Source organism: Eretmochelys imbricata, chromosome 17 (genome assembly GCF_965152235.1).
Source record: "Eretmochelys imbricata isolate rEreImb1 chromosome 17, rEreImb1.hap1, whole genome shotgun sequence".
Taxonomy (NCBI): Eukaryota; Metazoa; Chordata; order Testudines; family Cheloniidae; genus Eretmochelys; species Eretmochelys imbricata.
In genome coordinates, this window is record NC_135588.1 from 5,753,632 (window position 1) to 5,769,797 (window position 16,166).

At 44.7% G+C, this 16,166-nt stretch overlaps 1 protein-coding gene across 1 annotated transcript in view; it reads left to right on the top strand.

Moving 5' to 3' along the window:
• Nucleotides 1-2,172: 2,172 nt before the first annotated feature.
• Nucleotides 2,173-16,166, top strand: part of BRIP1 (BRCA1 interacting DNA helicase 1) — a 127,533-nt gene continuing 113,539 nt past the window's right edge. Inside the window, exons 1-4 of the mRNA XM_077836781.1 lie at nucleotides 2,173-2,267; nucleotides 4,216-4,347; nucleotides 6,015-6,126; nucleotides 7,204-7,398. Of these exons, the coding sequence (XP_077692907.1) occupies nucleotides 4,255-4,347; nucleotides 6,015-6,126; nucleotides 7,204-7,398 (400 nt within the window). The 5' untranslated portion in view covers nucleotides 2,173-2,267; nucleotides 4,216-4,254. The remainder of the gene's footprint in view (nucleotides 2,268-4,215; nucleotides 4,348-6,014; nucleotides 6,127-7,203; nucleotides 7,399-16,166) is intronic.

Consider the following 16,166-nt stretch of genomic DNA (forward strand, 5'->3'; position numbering starts at 1 on the left):
GATTTGTGCTGGAAATGGCCTAACCTGACGATTACTTTAGATAAGCTATTACCAGCAGGACAGTGGGGTGGGAGGAGGTATTGTTTCATATTCTCTGTGTATATATAAAGTCTGCTGCAGTTTCCACGGTATGTATCTGATGAAGTGAGCTGTAGCTCACGAAAGCTCATGCTCAAATAAATTGGTTAGTCTCTAAGGTGCCACAAGTACTCCTTTTCTTCTTACAAAGTCAGTTATTTATCCTGTGCTCTGTTTACAAACATTTAAAAGGTAAAGTTTGAAATGTGAACCCCCTATTCCACCCCCCCCAATAAACCTGTTCAGGAAAAGATTTTCTAAACGAAAGGCGCTTCCCTAGGGAAGAATTCGTGTGTCTTGCAGCATTTCCTATCTTTATTTAGGACTCTAAATTAACTAAGTGGAAGATAATTCCAGAACCAGATGCTTTGCCAAATGCTCCCTGCTGCCATACCCCTCCTATTTTAAAGTAGAGGGCTTTCATCATTTTACCAGTCAGTCCAAAGATCCACTACCACCTTTAAGCTTGCAGAAGATGCATTATCTTGTGTGCCTGAAATTTCATGTGTTTAAAATGCCACACCTACTTCAGACGCAACTCTGCACTGCAATAAGCTGACATGGCAACTCTGTTCCAAGCATGTCAGTTTTGATGTGTTGTCACTTTTAAGAACCAGTGTGGAACAATATCTCACTTTACATAGGGTACAAACTAGTCCTCAAATCACCAAGACTTTTGGTTACTAGTGATTTGGGCTTGATTTAAACTAATATCATTGATGTATCCTTTTGCCAGTCCCTGAGCCGTCCAACCCCTACATCGTTACGAGCTATTTAAAATGAAAAAGTGAACAACAATATTACTAGTATATGAATTTTGTAACTGTTTTGTATTATAGTCTGTATTTTGTTTGATCTTTCATCATATAGGCTAATAACTTCCATGGGTTGGGAGCCTGAGGCACTACATACAATACTGGCCAACGTGGATAGGGAAGACCTGGTATGGTTAGAGCATGAACAGGTGCAAGACAGATGTGTCCCAAAGTCTGGTTAATCAAATAGCTATCTGCATATATCATAGTTGTTAGTATACTTACTGCTATTCAAATAGTAATATCAAGATATTTTTACAGACCTAGTCAACAAATGGATGGACTGATAGGACGTATCCTTCCTCAGCACTAGCACTGACTTTGCCCTCTTGTTTGTTTCTGCCAGGGTGTGTTCCTAGCGCTCTCTCTCTCCCTACTTACAGTTAAGGTTAGGACAGAAATGTCTTTTATTTGCCTGTAAAGCACGATGCTCTATAAGTAACTGAATCAAACAGCTGGAATAGCTAGTTGTCTTTATACTTAGTACAATGCAAAACCAAGTTAACTTGAACAAGACAGGGGGCCTGTCTATGCATGTGGACCTCAGTTGTGCAGAGGAAATAATGAATATTTAAAGGGGGGAAGCCATCAACTCAAACCCCTTAACTTACAGAAGCAAATCATAGCCTGTCTGCCCCAGCATGGAACACTTAAGCATTTCGGACCAATGTCCTACAAGATGTCACTGCAACCTAATATGGCAAATGACTGACTGTGAGGACCTGGCGCAAGTGGCAGCAATTACAAATCAACTCCAGCTCTGCAAGGCTGTGAGGCCAGGAGGCTCGCGATGGCTGAGTGTCACCCCCTGCACTCAGTGAGGGCCCAGCACTGCCTTGCGCTGTACAATTCTTGTGGGGGCCCGGCCCCAGGCTGTGCCACCTCGCCCTGACCTTGCAGGCCCAGGGCCTGCCAGAGGGTGGTGAAGGCAGGTCTCGGCATTAGCCTGCTGTGCCCCAGCAGGGCCCAGTGCTGTGAAGACTCCCTGGCCAAGTGGGGGCAGGGCCAGTGTGTCGATGTGGCCCTGATGCTAGCACACTTGGCCATTATGGTCTCAGCCTCAGGGGAGGAGCCCCTCCCCCGCCAGAAAAGGAGACTGGGCGGGGCAGGGATCAGCCGCAGCCCCTGCGCTTGGTTACCTAGGCAACTAAAGAAACCTGCTGGGCACCAGTTTGGCCCTCCGTGATTGGCTCCAGCAGTGAGGGGCGGAGGCGGGAGCTCGTTGGCCGACGAGGCTGCTGATTGGCTGCGGCGGAGCGCCTTCCTGTTGGCTGTGATTGGTGTGTAGGAGCTGTCGGGGGGCCTCGGCTGAGCTGGAGGCGGGAAGGCTCGAAGAAACTGACGCGCGGGTGGAGTTGCCCCCGGCTCTCTGAGGTAACCGGCCCGGGCAGTTAGGGTGGCCTCCCGCCACACCGTGGACACGGGCCGGGAGGCGTGGCCAGCTGCCGGCGGGGAGGGGGGCTGCATTCAAAATGGAGGCGGGGCGGGCGTTCGCTGTGAGGGGGCTGTGGGAGACCGACTTCTTTCCCCCGGGGGGGAGCTCTGGGAATCCCCCCTTCCCCCGGCCTGGGGAGAGCTCACGGCGATCGGCCCCTTGTGCGAGTTGGGGGGACGTATGTGGCGCCCCAGCAATAGCTCCCCCGGGTGGGGGGGGGTCGTATGGGGGAGACCCCTGGGTACATCTCCCCTCTGGTCCGGGATCTGGGGGAGACCCCTGTCATCTTCCTGTTGCTGGGTTGAGGAGTGTGTAGGAGGGTCTCTCTTCACCCCTCCACCCTTATTTGCCCTTTTTTAAGTGGGGGAAAGTGTGCGAAGAAAATAAAGAATACAAAAAAAATAATAATAATAAAAAAAAAACAAACAGACGTGTTATTTCTCCTCTTCTCCCCCCCCCCCCCCCCCGAGCTGCACCAGGGCTCAGTTCCTATGTCACAGACGCAAAACTTTTCACTGGCGCGTCAATATCGATACAAAACTGCTTACTGTTTGTAAATAGCAAAAACAAAAATATCAGCAGAGACTGGGGCTAAATAAGCTGGGGACCAGCGTCCTGCTAGGTTCGTTCCACTTCCTGCGTCCCTCTCCCTGGATTTGTCTATTTAGAGCGAAAGCTTTTCTGATAGGGACCTTGTTTTCTCGCATAAAGCAAGTTTAGCAAACTTTGGGCACAATACAAATAATCGTTTTTGCTTCAGAGGGACCCAACGCCTTTCTGAGTATATTTGAGGGAAATTTTTCTAAACCTGGGACAGGTGATTGTCCCTTTTTGGGGGGCCAGGGTAGGTTAGGTTGTAATTTGAGGGTACCAGTCCTCTCTTTTTTTGGTAGGTAGAGTCCTTCCTGCGAGATTGTTTATGATGGTGCTGCCTATACCAATCGTTATGATGGCCTTTTGATGGTGGTCCACTGAGACTGTGACCTTTCAGTTAGGGAATTCATCAGTGAAAGGAATGTTGCTAAATTTGGTCCCAAATTTTAACTTTGTAAAAAGAAGTTTTTTGTATAACCTATGACCTGTGGGAATTGTTTTCTCAACCTTAAAAAAAATAGTGAAGAGTTATTTTTCAACAAGCTACCCTATATTTCCCCTCAGTGTTTGAAATCCAAACATTGCAGCTTTTGAACATGAAACTGACTATATACCATTTTCAACTCTTAACTTTTTGCACATCTCTCACTTTGGACAATGAAAAGTTATCACTGTAAATAGTGACAGTTAAATTATATTTTCTCTTTTAATAATTACATTATTAATAACCTAGATAAGAAATGTTTATTTAAAACATTTGATTTTTAAACGTATAGCGTCCCTTTTAATGTTTATAAATTGCTATAAGGATGGAAAATCTTATCTGGAAACCATTCTTCTCAGCCATATCACCATAGAATGCACTGTCTTGGTGTTCTAGCTAACTAGTAAAACTGAGGAACTGATTGCTTGTGATTATTAAAGATCCCAAAGTGTTATTCACAGGAGTTGGGGTGCTAAACCAATATCCTGGCCAAAGTCCAGTTTGAGTGATTTTATTCCAAAAGGTAATACATATAGTATGTTAGTAATTATTATTATATCACTTAAATTACTGAAAAGTCATCAGATGGTAATAACTTGCTGTCATTACTAAGATGGGCTAAATTTGAACTGGTGACCTATAGGTGTAAAGCACTATATTCCCACCATAGCCAATATCCTGAACCACCTAGTCCCCAAATCACCTTAACAGTTTATACTCAGTTTTATCTGGTGCCTTATATTGTTTGCAGATTTCTGATAGCTGCTGAGGTAGAATTGATTTGTCAACATTTTTCATTTTTATTGCAGACATAAATTTGAAATAAATAAGGGAAAAGAACCCTGACAATGTCTTTGGTAGTGTCAGAATATACCATTGGTGGGGTGAAGATTGTCTTTCCTTGCAAGGCTTACCCTTCACAGCTTGCTATGATGAATGCAGTAAGTAGACTTGTCATTAAAATCTATTGGTTTAATAGTTTATGTAGTGTTATAATTTTGAACCTGTAGTAAATTAAAAGTTTAAAAGGGAATTTTAGATATGAATTCAGAACCTCCAATATCGCCAGTGTTTCCATTACAATACAAGCAACAACATCCTGTATTTGCATATATGTGAGGGAGAGCTTAGTTATATTTTTGGAGTATTAGGGTGAATACACACTCCTAAATGTTTATACTAAATATCTTGTTAAATTATGTATTAAAATAATTATTTGATATTGCAAGTGCAGAAGGGGAAGGCTTCAGCAAAATGCCTGCTATCTTTTGATCAAAAGATACAGTACAAACCCAGTAAGTTTTCATTTTATTGATGGAATAGATGTTTTATCTTCCACATATTACATTTAAAACTTAAATTATGACAAGGAAGTATTTAATGGCCTGCCATCATTCTTTGCTCCTATGACATTAAGGATAAACAGATTCCGACTTGAGCCTGATCTACACTAAAAGGTTAGGTTGACCCAGCTACATCGCTCAGCAGTGTGAAAACTCTACATCCCTTAGCGATGTAGTTAAGATGACCTAACCTCGGTGTAGATAGTGCTAGGTTGATAGAAGAATTCTTCATTTACGTAGCTACCGCCTCTCAGGGAGGTGGATTACTTATGCCAGTGGGAGAATCCCTCTCATTGGCAGAGGTTGTGTCTACAGTGAAGCACTACAGCAGTATAGCTGCAGCGTTTCAAGTGTAGACAAGCCCTTGATCAGGTGTTGCTGCTATATGGGGAGGTAGTCGACAATCCGATCTGAGTCACTACTGAACCTATGTTCCAGAATAGTGAGAGGTGTTGCAAATGTTTTGTTGCAAAGGGCAACAAAAATGATTAGGGGTCTAGAACATATGACTTATGAGGAGAGGCTGAGGGAGCTGGGATTGTTTAGCCTGCAGAAGAGAAGAATGAGGGGGGATTTGATAGCTGCTTTCAACTACCTGAAAGGGGGTTCCAAAGAGGATGGCTCTAGACTGTTCTCAATGGTAGCAGATGACAGAACGAGGAGTAATGGTCTCAAGTTGCAGTGGGGGAGGTTTAGATTGGATATTAGGAAAAACTGTTTCACTAAGAGGGTGGTGAAACACTGGAATGCGTTGCCTAGGGAGGTGGTGGAATCTCCTTCCTTGGAAGTTTTTAAGGTCAGGCTTGACAAAGCCCTGGCTGGGATGATTTAACTGGGAATTGGTCCTGCTTCGAGCAGGGGGTTGGACTAGATGACCTTCAGGGGTCCCTTCCAACCCTGATATTCTATGATTCTATGATTCTATGTCTGTACTTGAGAGAAAACCAAGACCTAATGACCACTTGTGGTCCTGTGAGATTTTTTTTTTTTTTCAAAAGTATAAACTTTTGAGGACCTCGTCAAATTCCATTTAGGAAATTACTTTCAGCTTGCCTTTAAAAAAAATAATCCCTGTGGTGTCATCTGGAGATGTTCTTCATTTTCTTTCTTAGTTACTGTCTTGTTGCTGACACAGAAGATTACTGCACGTCGCTGATGGGAGTGTGATAAATATATATTTACACTCCTTCCCCTCCCAAAGAGACAACGTGAAAGTTTACTTGTTAATTCTTCTGAGCTATTAACTTTTTATTTTTTCTTTACAGATTGTTAGGGGGTTAAATTCCAGGCAACATTGTTTGTTGGAGAGCCCCACAGGAAGTGGTAAAAGTTTGGCGTTACTTTGTTCTGTATTATCATGGCAGCAGTCTCTGCATGGTAAGTTATCTCACAATGCCTATATGCCCAGTTTCAGTTAGCAAGGATTGTCTGCATTAATAAATAAATTAGGTCTGTGGATAACCTCAGAAATCTAGTTTCAGGAATGGACCCAAATCTCCTTGTCAGTCCTTATGCCAATGGTTGATGCCAGCTTTATGGACAATCAAGATAGTAGACCTAATCACCGTTATTTTCATATTAAAATGGATATGGCTTTGAATGTTATATTAAGTGGCAATATAAGTATCAGGATAGTTAAAGAAAATGTTTTTGGTTATCTGAAATTTATGACATTGTGAACTGGAAAATGTGTGTTTTCCAGCTCTGTAAATTATTGTAATTGTTTTTAACTATTATTCTTTATTGAGTTTTCATAGTATGCTTAGTCTATACAATACATAGAGGAAGATGGAGTCCCTAACCAAAAGTCTTATAATCTAAGTAAAATACACAATACAGACTACACCCATAATTTACTAATGGACCAGATCAAAGTGCAAGCCCAAATTAGTACATAGTAATATTAATAAGTCTCCCTCTGTTTACTGTTTGAAAGACTTTGTGCTGCCTTCATTGGGGAAAACTGAGTTTACATGTGTTTTCTTTATGTAGTGGAGATAATGTCCTTATTTCTGGCTAGGACTCAAAACCTCCTAAATTAGGGAATTTTTCAGTTTTTCTTATACTCGCGTACAACCTTGTATACTATGGGTCAGTATGGCTTGTATACCCATTCAGAGGAACTGTGATGGATCTTATCTATATATGTGCATCTTTTTCCTTCCTGTATAATGCTTACTCTATTGATTAAGATTGTGGTTAGTATTAACTCAAAGAGTCTACTGTACTTTTTTTGTAGCTGAATGGGTAGGGTTTCTGTAAATGACTTCCATATATCTGTTTTATAAAGTTGTGCAACTGTCGTGGGCCCAGTGACTACAAGCTATAGCTCCGACAAAATCTACTGTTATCTGATTATTCCTACAGTATGGAGAGAGCCTATTTCTGCAATATGGCTCTGTTGTTATGCTTTTATAACAGAAGATTAATGACCGTCTCCTGTCCTGTTTTTAGAGAAGTCACTGGATGAGTTCTCATGTGAAAAGGAGTGCAAAAAACCAGAGACTTCATTGCCATGTCACTGTAGATGCCATTCGCAGGCTGTGACTAATGACACTACTGCAGATGTGAACCAAGGTGCTTCTTGTTCTTTCACTACTTGTAAAGCAGCAACCTTCGTAAAAAGTGAAACACCATCAACAAACAAAGGTAACTTTCTATTTTTTGGGGGGGTGGACATCTCATATGGATATTCAAGTTTTGGGTTCTCATGTCTCCTATGATTGCTAATGCCACACGAGTCAATAACTTATCAAGAATGCTTCATCATGCTTTCACCCTCCACCTTTTTTCTGGGTCATTAATGGCTCCTGGCTTTAAAGTTCCCCCTTTCTTCCAAGTTTCCAAATCAAAAATATGTCATAGGATAGCCCTACAGGTGAGCGTGTTTATGGTCTCTTATGCTCAGTAGTGGTTGCAAGTGTTCTCCTGCATTGCTTCTTACTAGTTTGAAGTTCAGGAGCCTATAGTCAGCTCCCCATCAGGTCGCTAGCACTGCACTATAGTCCAGTCTACCAAAAGAAACCTTGATGCAGAAACGAGTACCTTTATAGTTTTTACTACCTGTTAAATATTAAGTTCTGGAATTTGGAATGCAGGGGAAGTAGATAATTGGTAGTTTGTGTTCTGGGAACACCCTCATTTGAATCCTCCTCTTCTTTTCCCTATGTGATTCACAGGACCACTAGTTCTGGAAATTTCAGTGGAGGAGTACTATTGTGCTTTTGCAATGAAGTATTTTACTCATGGCTCTTGCTATTGAGTGTTACCCACTACATCCATGTGATCTCGCCAGTTTTTCTCAGCAGCAAGTACCAGGGTCATTGTATAAATACATGCTATATTTTTTTTTTCTTTTGGTCCTGGCCTTTGGTGTAAAAGTCAGCTTTAAATTGCACTTCTCCCTGAAAGTGTTTTGCCCATTGTTGTAAAAGGATACACTTAAGATTGCTTTAAGTGAAAGAGTGGCCAGGAGGGGGGAATTTTTCTGATTATTTTTCTCATTTTGTTTTCTTTATGCATTTGACAGCACTCTTACGTGGTCAGTTGGCAGCATTTTTCTCTGTTATTACTGTGGGACTTTCACAGCAACAGGGAGTAGAAGAGCATTGAGAAAATATGAAGATGTGATTTGTAAAACCATAAAAAATTGGCAGGGGACTAGAATAGGTGTAGTACCTGAAAATACTTTTTCCTTTAAAAAAAAAACCAAAAAAAACCTAGATTTCAAGTTGGTGGTATCCCTTTAAATAATAATAATAAACAAACCTGACTGACACAGATGAGAGATTTATTAGAATAAGGTTTCCATGCCTGGTTTCTCATATAATTTCTGTGCCAAGTACAATATGGACTAACAAACTCTTAGATAAAATCTCAGGAAAAACTTCCGAAGTGTAAGAACAGTAGGACAATTAAACAGACTGCCTAAGGAGATTGTGGAAGCTCCTTCGTTGGAGGTTTTCAAAAGGAGGCTGGACAGCCATCTGTCTTGGATGGTTTAGACACAACAAATCCTGCATCTTGGCAGGGGGTTAGACTAGATGACCCGTGCGGTCCCTTCTAACACTGGTTCTGTGATTCTGTTTACATTTGGTAGTTTGTGAGACTACATCATTGTAAATCAGATTGTACAGGGAATACTGGGAAACAAGTTTGGAGGAAACAGACTTGTACATAAATTAAATAAAGGATCAGTGTAATTTTTTCTGTAATTCGATATTTCCTTGATTGAAGGTTTTTTTCTACTGCAGTCTAATCTTTCTTCATGCCCAATTCTACAATGAAGCCACATTCCTCTGTTACTGATGGCAACATGTTGCCGTTTCAATAATTTTGCTGTTACAGTTCAGCATTATGATTTTAGTCATAGGTGCCAATGCCACGAAAAAAAATAGTGGGTGCTTAGCACCCACCAGCCATCCGCTGATCAGCTGTTTGGAGGCAGGCAGGCAGGCAGGATGCGCTGTGGGGAGGACAGAGTAGGGGTGGAAAGAGGCGGGCGGGTTCTTGGAGGAAACGGTGGAGCGGGTGTGGAGCCTCGCAGCAGAGGAGGGTGGAGCACCAATCTGGAAAGAAGAAAGTCAGTGCCTATGATTTTTAGTAGAAGGATGTGACCTATGAACAGGATATAATCATTGCTGTTTGAAAGTAAAAATTTCTTCTGGTTAGCCACAATAGCAGGGACAATGACAAAAGATCAATGGAAAGTTAAGAGATACGTTTACATATAAGAAACTTTAAAGCTTCATCTGCTGTGACAGACCCTTTAAAAATATTGTAAGGATTAAATAGCTGGTCTTGTGAAGTGCTGAGTGCCCCCAATTCCCATTCAGTTCAGCACCCTGCCAGTTTAGAACCCTTACTGTTTGTTCTTCTAACAAGATTCGCTACCAAATTAAACAAAAACCCTTTGTTTTATCATCACAGCTCTATATTTAATATCATTTGTTGAGAGAACATACCTCACAGTTGACTAATTCCTGACATTGATAGATAAAATTTATCTTTTTCTGGTTAAGGTTTATAGTTGGCACAGAAGATCAGTACCCTGGTAGGTATGTTCCCTCAGCAAAAAAATAAACCAGACAAATTCTTTTTAAATGTGAGGTTAATATGATTGCCATTTTAAAATGGTGTGGGTTATTTTAATCTACAGAACTCCCCCTATATATATATGTAATTATAAACTTATGTTGCTGGCACCCAGTGCCGAGAGGCTGAACAACAGCTTGAGTTGGTTCGTTACCTGGTGTGCTACACCCAATAATCACAACGGGGTGGAGAAGCAGAAAAGTTTATTTGCAGCTGCAAAAAGGTACAGGGAGAATAAAATCTCAAATCCTGCACACAGAGCAGGAAGTTACACAGGCTTTTATACATCCTTTTTCCCAGCATACTTATCCAATAGCAAGCTGCCCCAAGTATCCATATAGCCAGCCAATCCAGTTCCCAGCTAGTTCCCTGGTTCTCTGTATCATTTGTTAAACTATACATAAAGCTGCTTTATTCAGCATTGTTCTTCCATATCTGCCCTCTTTGGCCTTGCTTAGTTTCAAGCAATCTGACTCTGCAGCATATTGTTGCAGATCCTCAGCATAACTGCTGTGTGTGCCTCCAGGCGGGGGGGCGCAAGGACACCTGGGCCTAGTGCGAGGGGGCTTCATCAACACTCGTGGTCTTCCATCCCCTCGAGTTACCTAGTGGCCATGCCCCAGTGTCCCCAACAACTCCCCCCTTTGAGAACACTCCACAACCTTGAGTTTCTGTGTCCCTCGATCTTTGCCGCTGTATGGGAGATCAGCAGGATGGTATAGGGTCCTTTCCACTTTTCCTGGAGAGGCTTGTTTTTCCAGGTGCGAACAAGCACAGAGTCACCGGGCTGTAAGGAGTGGACGGGAGTGTCCAAGGGGAGAGGCTGGGAATCCTTGGTATACCTGTGAAGAGACAAGAGAACAGCAGACAGGGAACACATATACTGTGACAACAAACCATTACCCAATTCCCATTCCCCTGACAGAACCGGGGTGCCATTCATAGGCCATGCCCTTCCAAACATAATTTCAAAGGGACTGAGCCCTAATCTACCCTTTGGGAGAACGCGGATACGGAGTAGGACGAGGGGCAAAGCATCAGGCCATCGCAGTGAGGCTTCTTGGCACACTTTTGAGAGATGCCGTTTAAGGGTCTGATTGGTACGCTCCACTACCCCACTGGCTTGCAGTCTCCAGGGCGTATGGAGTTTCCAGGGGATCTGTAAGGCATGTGAGATGCTTTGAATGATTTTTGACATGAAGTGTGTCCAGTGGTCAGATTCCATCCACGGGGGGAGTCCAAAGCAAGGAATGATCTCCTTAACAAACTTGAGGGCCACTGTTCTGGCAGTGCAGTTACGGCATGGGAAGGCTTCTGGCCATCCGCTGAACCGATCCACTATGACAAGGAGATATTTGAACCCTGGGGTCCGGGGAAACTCAGTAAAGTCTATTTGCCACGCTTGTCCAGGGCCTGGAGTGAGTTCTAGGGCAGCTGGTGGCACAGGATGTCCCGGTCGGGGGTTATTCTTTTGGCAGACTAAGCAGTCCGCTTGTACCTGGGCAGTCAGGGGTCGGAGTCCGGAAGTGATAAAATATTTTCCCATTAGCTGGATAAGTGCTTCCCTGCCAGCATGAGTGGTTTGATGTAGTTTCTGCAGCACTGGCCGGATTAGGCCCTTTTGGTAAGAGGACCTTCCCTTCTGGGGAATGGAGCCATCCTTCCTTTTCCCGGAGACCGAGTTTGTCAGTTAGCTGTCTCTCCTCCCCAGTGTACTGAGGGGTTGGAAGCTCCCCTACTGATGGGATAAGGGCATGCATATGGGCATTCTCAGTCTGAGGGGATGGCAGGGTGGCAGCATGCTTAGCCTCTCTGTCTGCCCGGGCATTACCTCTGGCCACATCTTGATCCTCCCTTTGATGGGCTTTACAGTGTACCACTGCCACTTCCGAGGGAAGTTGTACGGCTTCTAGGAGCCGGAGGATTTGGGGCCCGTACTTGACTGGGGAGCCTTGGGCTGTCAGCATTCTCCTTTGCTTCCATAGGCCAGCATGAGCATGCAGCACACCAAAAGCATATTTTGAATCAGTAAAAATGTTGACCTGCTTTCCTTTTGACAGTTCAAGTGCACAGGTCAGGGCTACTAATTCGGCAAGCTGGGCAGAGGTCCCAGCAGGCAAACCTTCAGCTTCCACGGTGTCATGGAGGGTCACAACAGCATAACCCGCCCTCCTTTGCCCATCTATTACAGTACTGCTACCATCAGTGCACCACTCATAATCTGCATTTGGGAGGGGTACATCCTTTAAATCCGGACGGCTGGAGTACTGGACATCTATGATCTCTAAACAGTCATGTTTCTGTTCCTCTGTTTCTGGCAAGAGACAGGCTGAGTTAAGGGAGGGGCAAGGCTGTAAGGTGACTTCAGAGTTCTCTAACAGCTTAGCCTGGTACCGAGCCTGGGTGAGCCAAAGCCCTCCCTTTGCATCCAATAAGGCTCGGACCATATGGGGAGTATAGATTTGCATAACCCCTCCCAATGTTAGCTTCTCGGCTTCTTCAAGCACTAGGGCAGTAGCTGCGACCGCCCGTAAACATGCCGGCCAACCCTTTGCAACCTGATCCAATTGCTTAGACAAATAAGCCACAAGACGTCTCCATGCTCCTAACAACTGTGTGAGCACTCCTAGGGCCACCCCCCTTCGTTCATGTACATACAATTGAAATGGCTTAGAGAGATCCGGCAGGCCCAGAGCCAAGGCTTCCATCAATTTTCTTTTCAGGATTTTAAATGCCCTGTCAGCCTCTGGGGTCCAACAGAAGGGGTCATGATCTGCTCCTTTTACACAGTCATACAGGGGTTTAGTCCACAGTCCAAACTCTGGGATCCATATCCTGCAAAAGCCTGCCATACCCAGAAATGCCCTGAGCCGCTTACGGTTACTTGGGGTAGGAACTTGACAGATAGCTTCCTTTCTTTCGCTTGAAAGCTGACGCTCCCCTTGCCATATGTGAAACCCGAGGTACCGTATCTCTGGGAGGGCAATTTGAGCCTTACTCCGTGCTACCCGATATCCCCGGAGTCTAATAAAATTCAGGAGGCTCATGGTGGCTTTAAGGCAGGGGGTTTGGCCCACAGTGGCAATTAACAAATCATCTACATACTGCAGAAGGAGGGCCTCCTCATTATCCCACTCCTCTAGGTCCCTGGCCAGAGCCTGGCCAAAGAGGGTGGGGGAATTTTTAAATCTCTGGGCCAACACTGTCCAGCAGAGTTGCTTTTTAACCCTTTTTCGGTCCTCCCACTCGAAGGAGAAGATCTCCTGTGACGGGGTGGCAACTGGGATGGTAAAGAAAGCATCTTTCAGATCAAGGACTGAAAAATGGGTATACTGTCCCCCTATAAAAGCCAATAAGGTATACGGATTAGGGACAAGAGGGTGCAGAGTCTTAACCCGGTCATTGACTGCCCCTAGGTCCTGTACCAGCTGATACGTGCCATCAGGCTTCTGTACGGGTAGAATGGGAGTGTTCCAGGCTGACTGACGTTCCCAGAGAATACCATATATTAGGAATCGATCTATAGTTTCCTGTAAACCTTCTCTGGCTTCCCTCTTGATTGGATACTGTTTTACTTGCACTGGGCCTTTCCCTAGTATGAGCTGAATAGTAATGGGGGTCTGGTGGGTGGCCTTTCCTGGAATCCCTGATGCCCACATGAGGAGGTACACCTGGTCTTCCCACGGGCTCCATTCTGGGGCTTGCATGGCTGAGGGCTCAACTGCAAGGGTCATGATCCATGCATTCTCAGGGGGTAAGGTAAGGGTTATTTTGTCCTCAGTAAAATGCAGGGTGGCACCGAGGCGACAAAGCAGATCCTGTCTCAGCAGAGGTGTTGGACACTCAGGGAGGTATACCAGCTTGTGGGATATAGTCCTGTTTCCCAAAGCGCATTCCGCTGGGGCATACACTGGGCACTTGGTGTCCCTGCCTGTGGCTCCCACCACAGTAAGGGAATCTGCTACTGGCAACTGAAGAGGCTGATTTATGGCCGTTTGGACCACTCCAGAGTCCACTAAAAAATCTATTTCTGAGCTTCCCACCCGCATCTTTACTCAGGGTTCCGGGGGTAGGGTGGTCCGTCTCCCCTGACACCCCTATTCCTGCTCCGCCATCGCCATCATAGGGGCACCCCCCTTTTCTTTCCTCTTTGGGCACTCATTTTTCCAGTGTCCCTCCTGTTGACACAGGGCACACTGGTTGCGACCCAGTCGTCTATCCTGCGGGCCCGGACGGTCACGTCCATGGCCCCTTCCTTCCCAACCACTTCTCTTAGTGCCGGCCTGTACCGCTGTGACCATCAATCTCACTTGCTTTCTCTCCTTCTCTGTCTCTCTCAGACTATAAGCTCGGTTTGCAGTCTCTAAGATTTGTGCCATGGTCATGCCCATTAAATCCTCCTTTTTTTGTAACTTTCTCTTAATATCAGGGGCTGCTCTGCTCGTAAAAATTCCCTTAATAATTGACTCAGTTGCCTGATCATCGGGGTCTGCATTAGTGTTCTGTAGAATGGTGTCCCGAATACGCTGTAGAAAGGCCCCTGGGCTTTCTTTTAAATCCTGCATTACTTCATATGGCTTTGCCCAATTATTATGTCGGACAGCCGAGTGACAGAGTCCATGCAAAAGCAACTCCTTATAGGAGGTCAGGTGGGTCATATCCCTTTGATCATTTGGATCCCACCTGGGGTCTGCTCGGGGGACTTACAAGGTGTGGATTTAGGGGCCGAAGGGGACACCGGCTCTGCCATTACTGGGGACTAACATTAGCTGCTACCGAACCAGTCGGAGTCAGATTACAGTGCTGTAAAATATCTGGTCGAGTACATAAAGTCAGAAACAAATGCGCATACTTATGTTCATTCCATTTCCTTGTTCTCTGACAGAACAGGAGTAACTGAAGGATCATGTTGTAATTAATTGACCCTCCTGGTGGCCACCACTCCTGGTCCTCTAGTTGATATTGAGGACAGTCAACTGTACAGAATCGTTTTAATTGGCTCTTAGTCATCGGATCCGCACCAAATACCTTCCAGTTTGCTAGAATGCACTCTAGGGGCATACACCGTGCCCTAACCCCTGAGCTTTGTCCCTGTCCCATACCTACAGGGTAACTCTGGGCGTCCCCAGGTTCCAACAGAGCATACAATCCGGATTTCAAAAAGTTCCTACCTTATCCAAGGGACCAGTTCTTCACCGTTGCCCACCACAACTGCTTCTCCACTATATGAGTGCGTTGCACCGTTGTGCCCTCCGGGGTCGATCAAATCGCGTCTCCTCCGAGGCCCCGGTGAACTCACCGGTGTGCACTGGGCGTCGGTTCTCGCCGCAATCCTTGACCTCCAGGAGGGGTCTGGGCAAGGCTAAATTGCAGCCTCGAGCCCACCCAGGGATGCCAAAAGCTGTTGCCGGCACCCAGTGCCGAGAGGCTGAACAACAGCTTGAGTTGGTTCGTTACCTGGTGTACTACGCCAAATAATCACAACGGGGTGGAGAAGCAGAAAAGTTTATTTGCAGCTGCAAAAAGGTACAGGGAGAATAAAATCTCAAATCCTGCACACAGAGCAGGAAGTTACACAGGCTTTTATACATCCTTTTTCCCAGCATACTTATCCAATAGCAAGCTGCCCCAAGTATCCATATAGCCAGCCAATCCAGTTCCCAGCTAGTTCCCTGATTCTCTGTATCATTTGTTAAACTATTCATAAAGCTGCTTTATTCAGCATTGTTCTTCCATATCTGCCCTCTTTGGCCTTGCTTAGTTTCAAGCAATCTGACTCTGCAGCATATTGTTGCAGATCCTCAGCATAACTGCTGTGTGTGCCTCCAGGCGGGGGGGCAGGGGGGTCTAAGGACACTTGGGCCTAGTACGCAGAGCTGCTGCGAGTGCCTCCAGGCGGGGGGGGGCGCCAAGGACACCTGGGCCTAGTGCGAGGGGGCTTCATCGACACTCGTGGTCTTCCATCCCTTTGAGTTACCTAGTGGCCATGCCCCAGTGTCCCCAACACTTATATAATTTTTTAAAAGTCAATAATTTTTATTACTTGTTTAATAATTTACATCTTCAAAGCATTTTGCCAACAATTTAATTTAAAATATATTTATTCCTTACCAATATAGCCAAAATCAATTTTAGAAGGGAAACTAATAGCTAGTGCAGTGCTTGTTATGTTTCTTCTGTTAGGAGGCCTCCCTTAGCCCAACCATTTTTTCCATGTCACGCAGTAGTAAAATACTAAATTAATGATTCTTCCTATATAAATTTGACTGCATTGTAATAAGGGAAGATGGGGTCTAGAAATGTCTACCAGTATTATAGTCCAC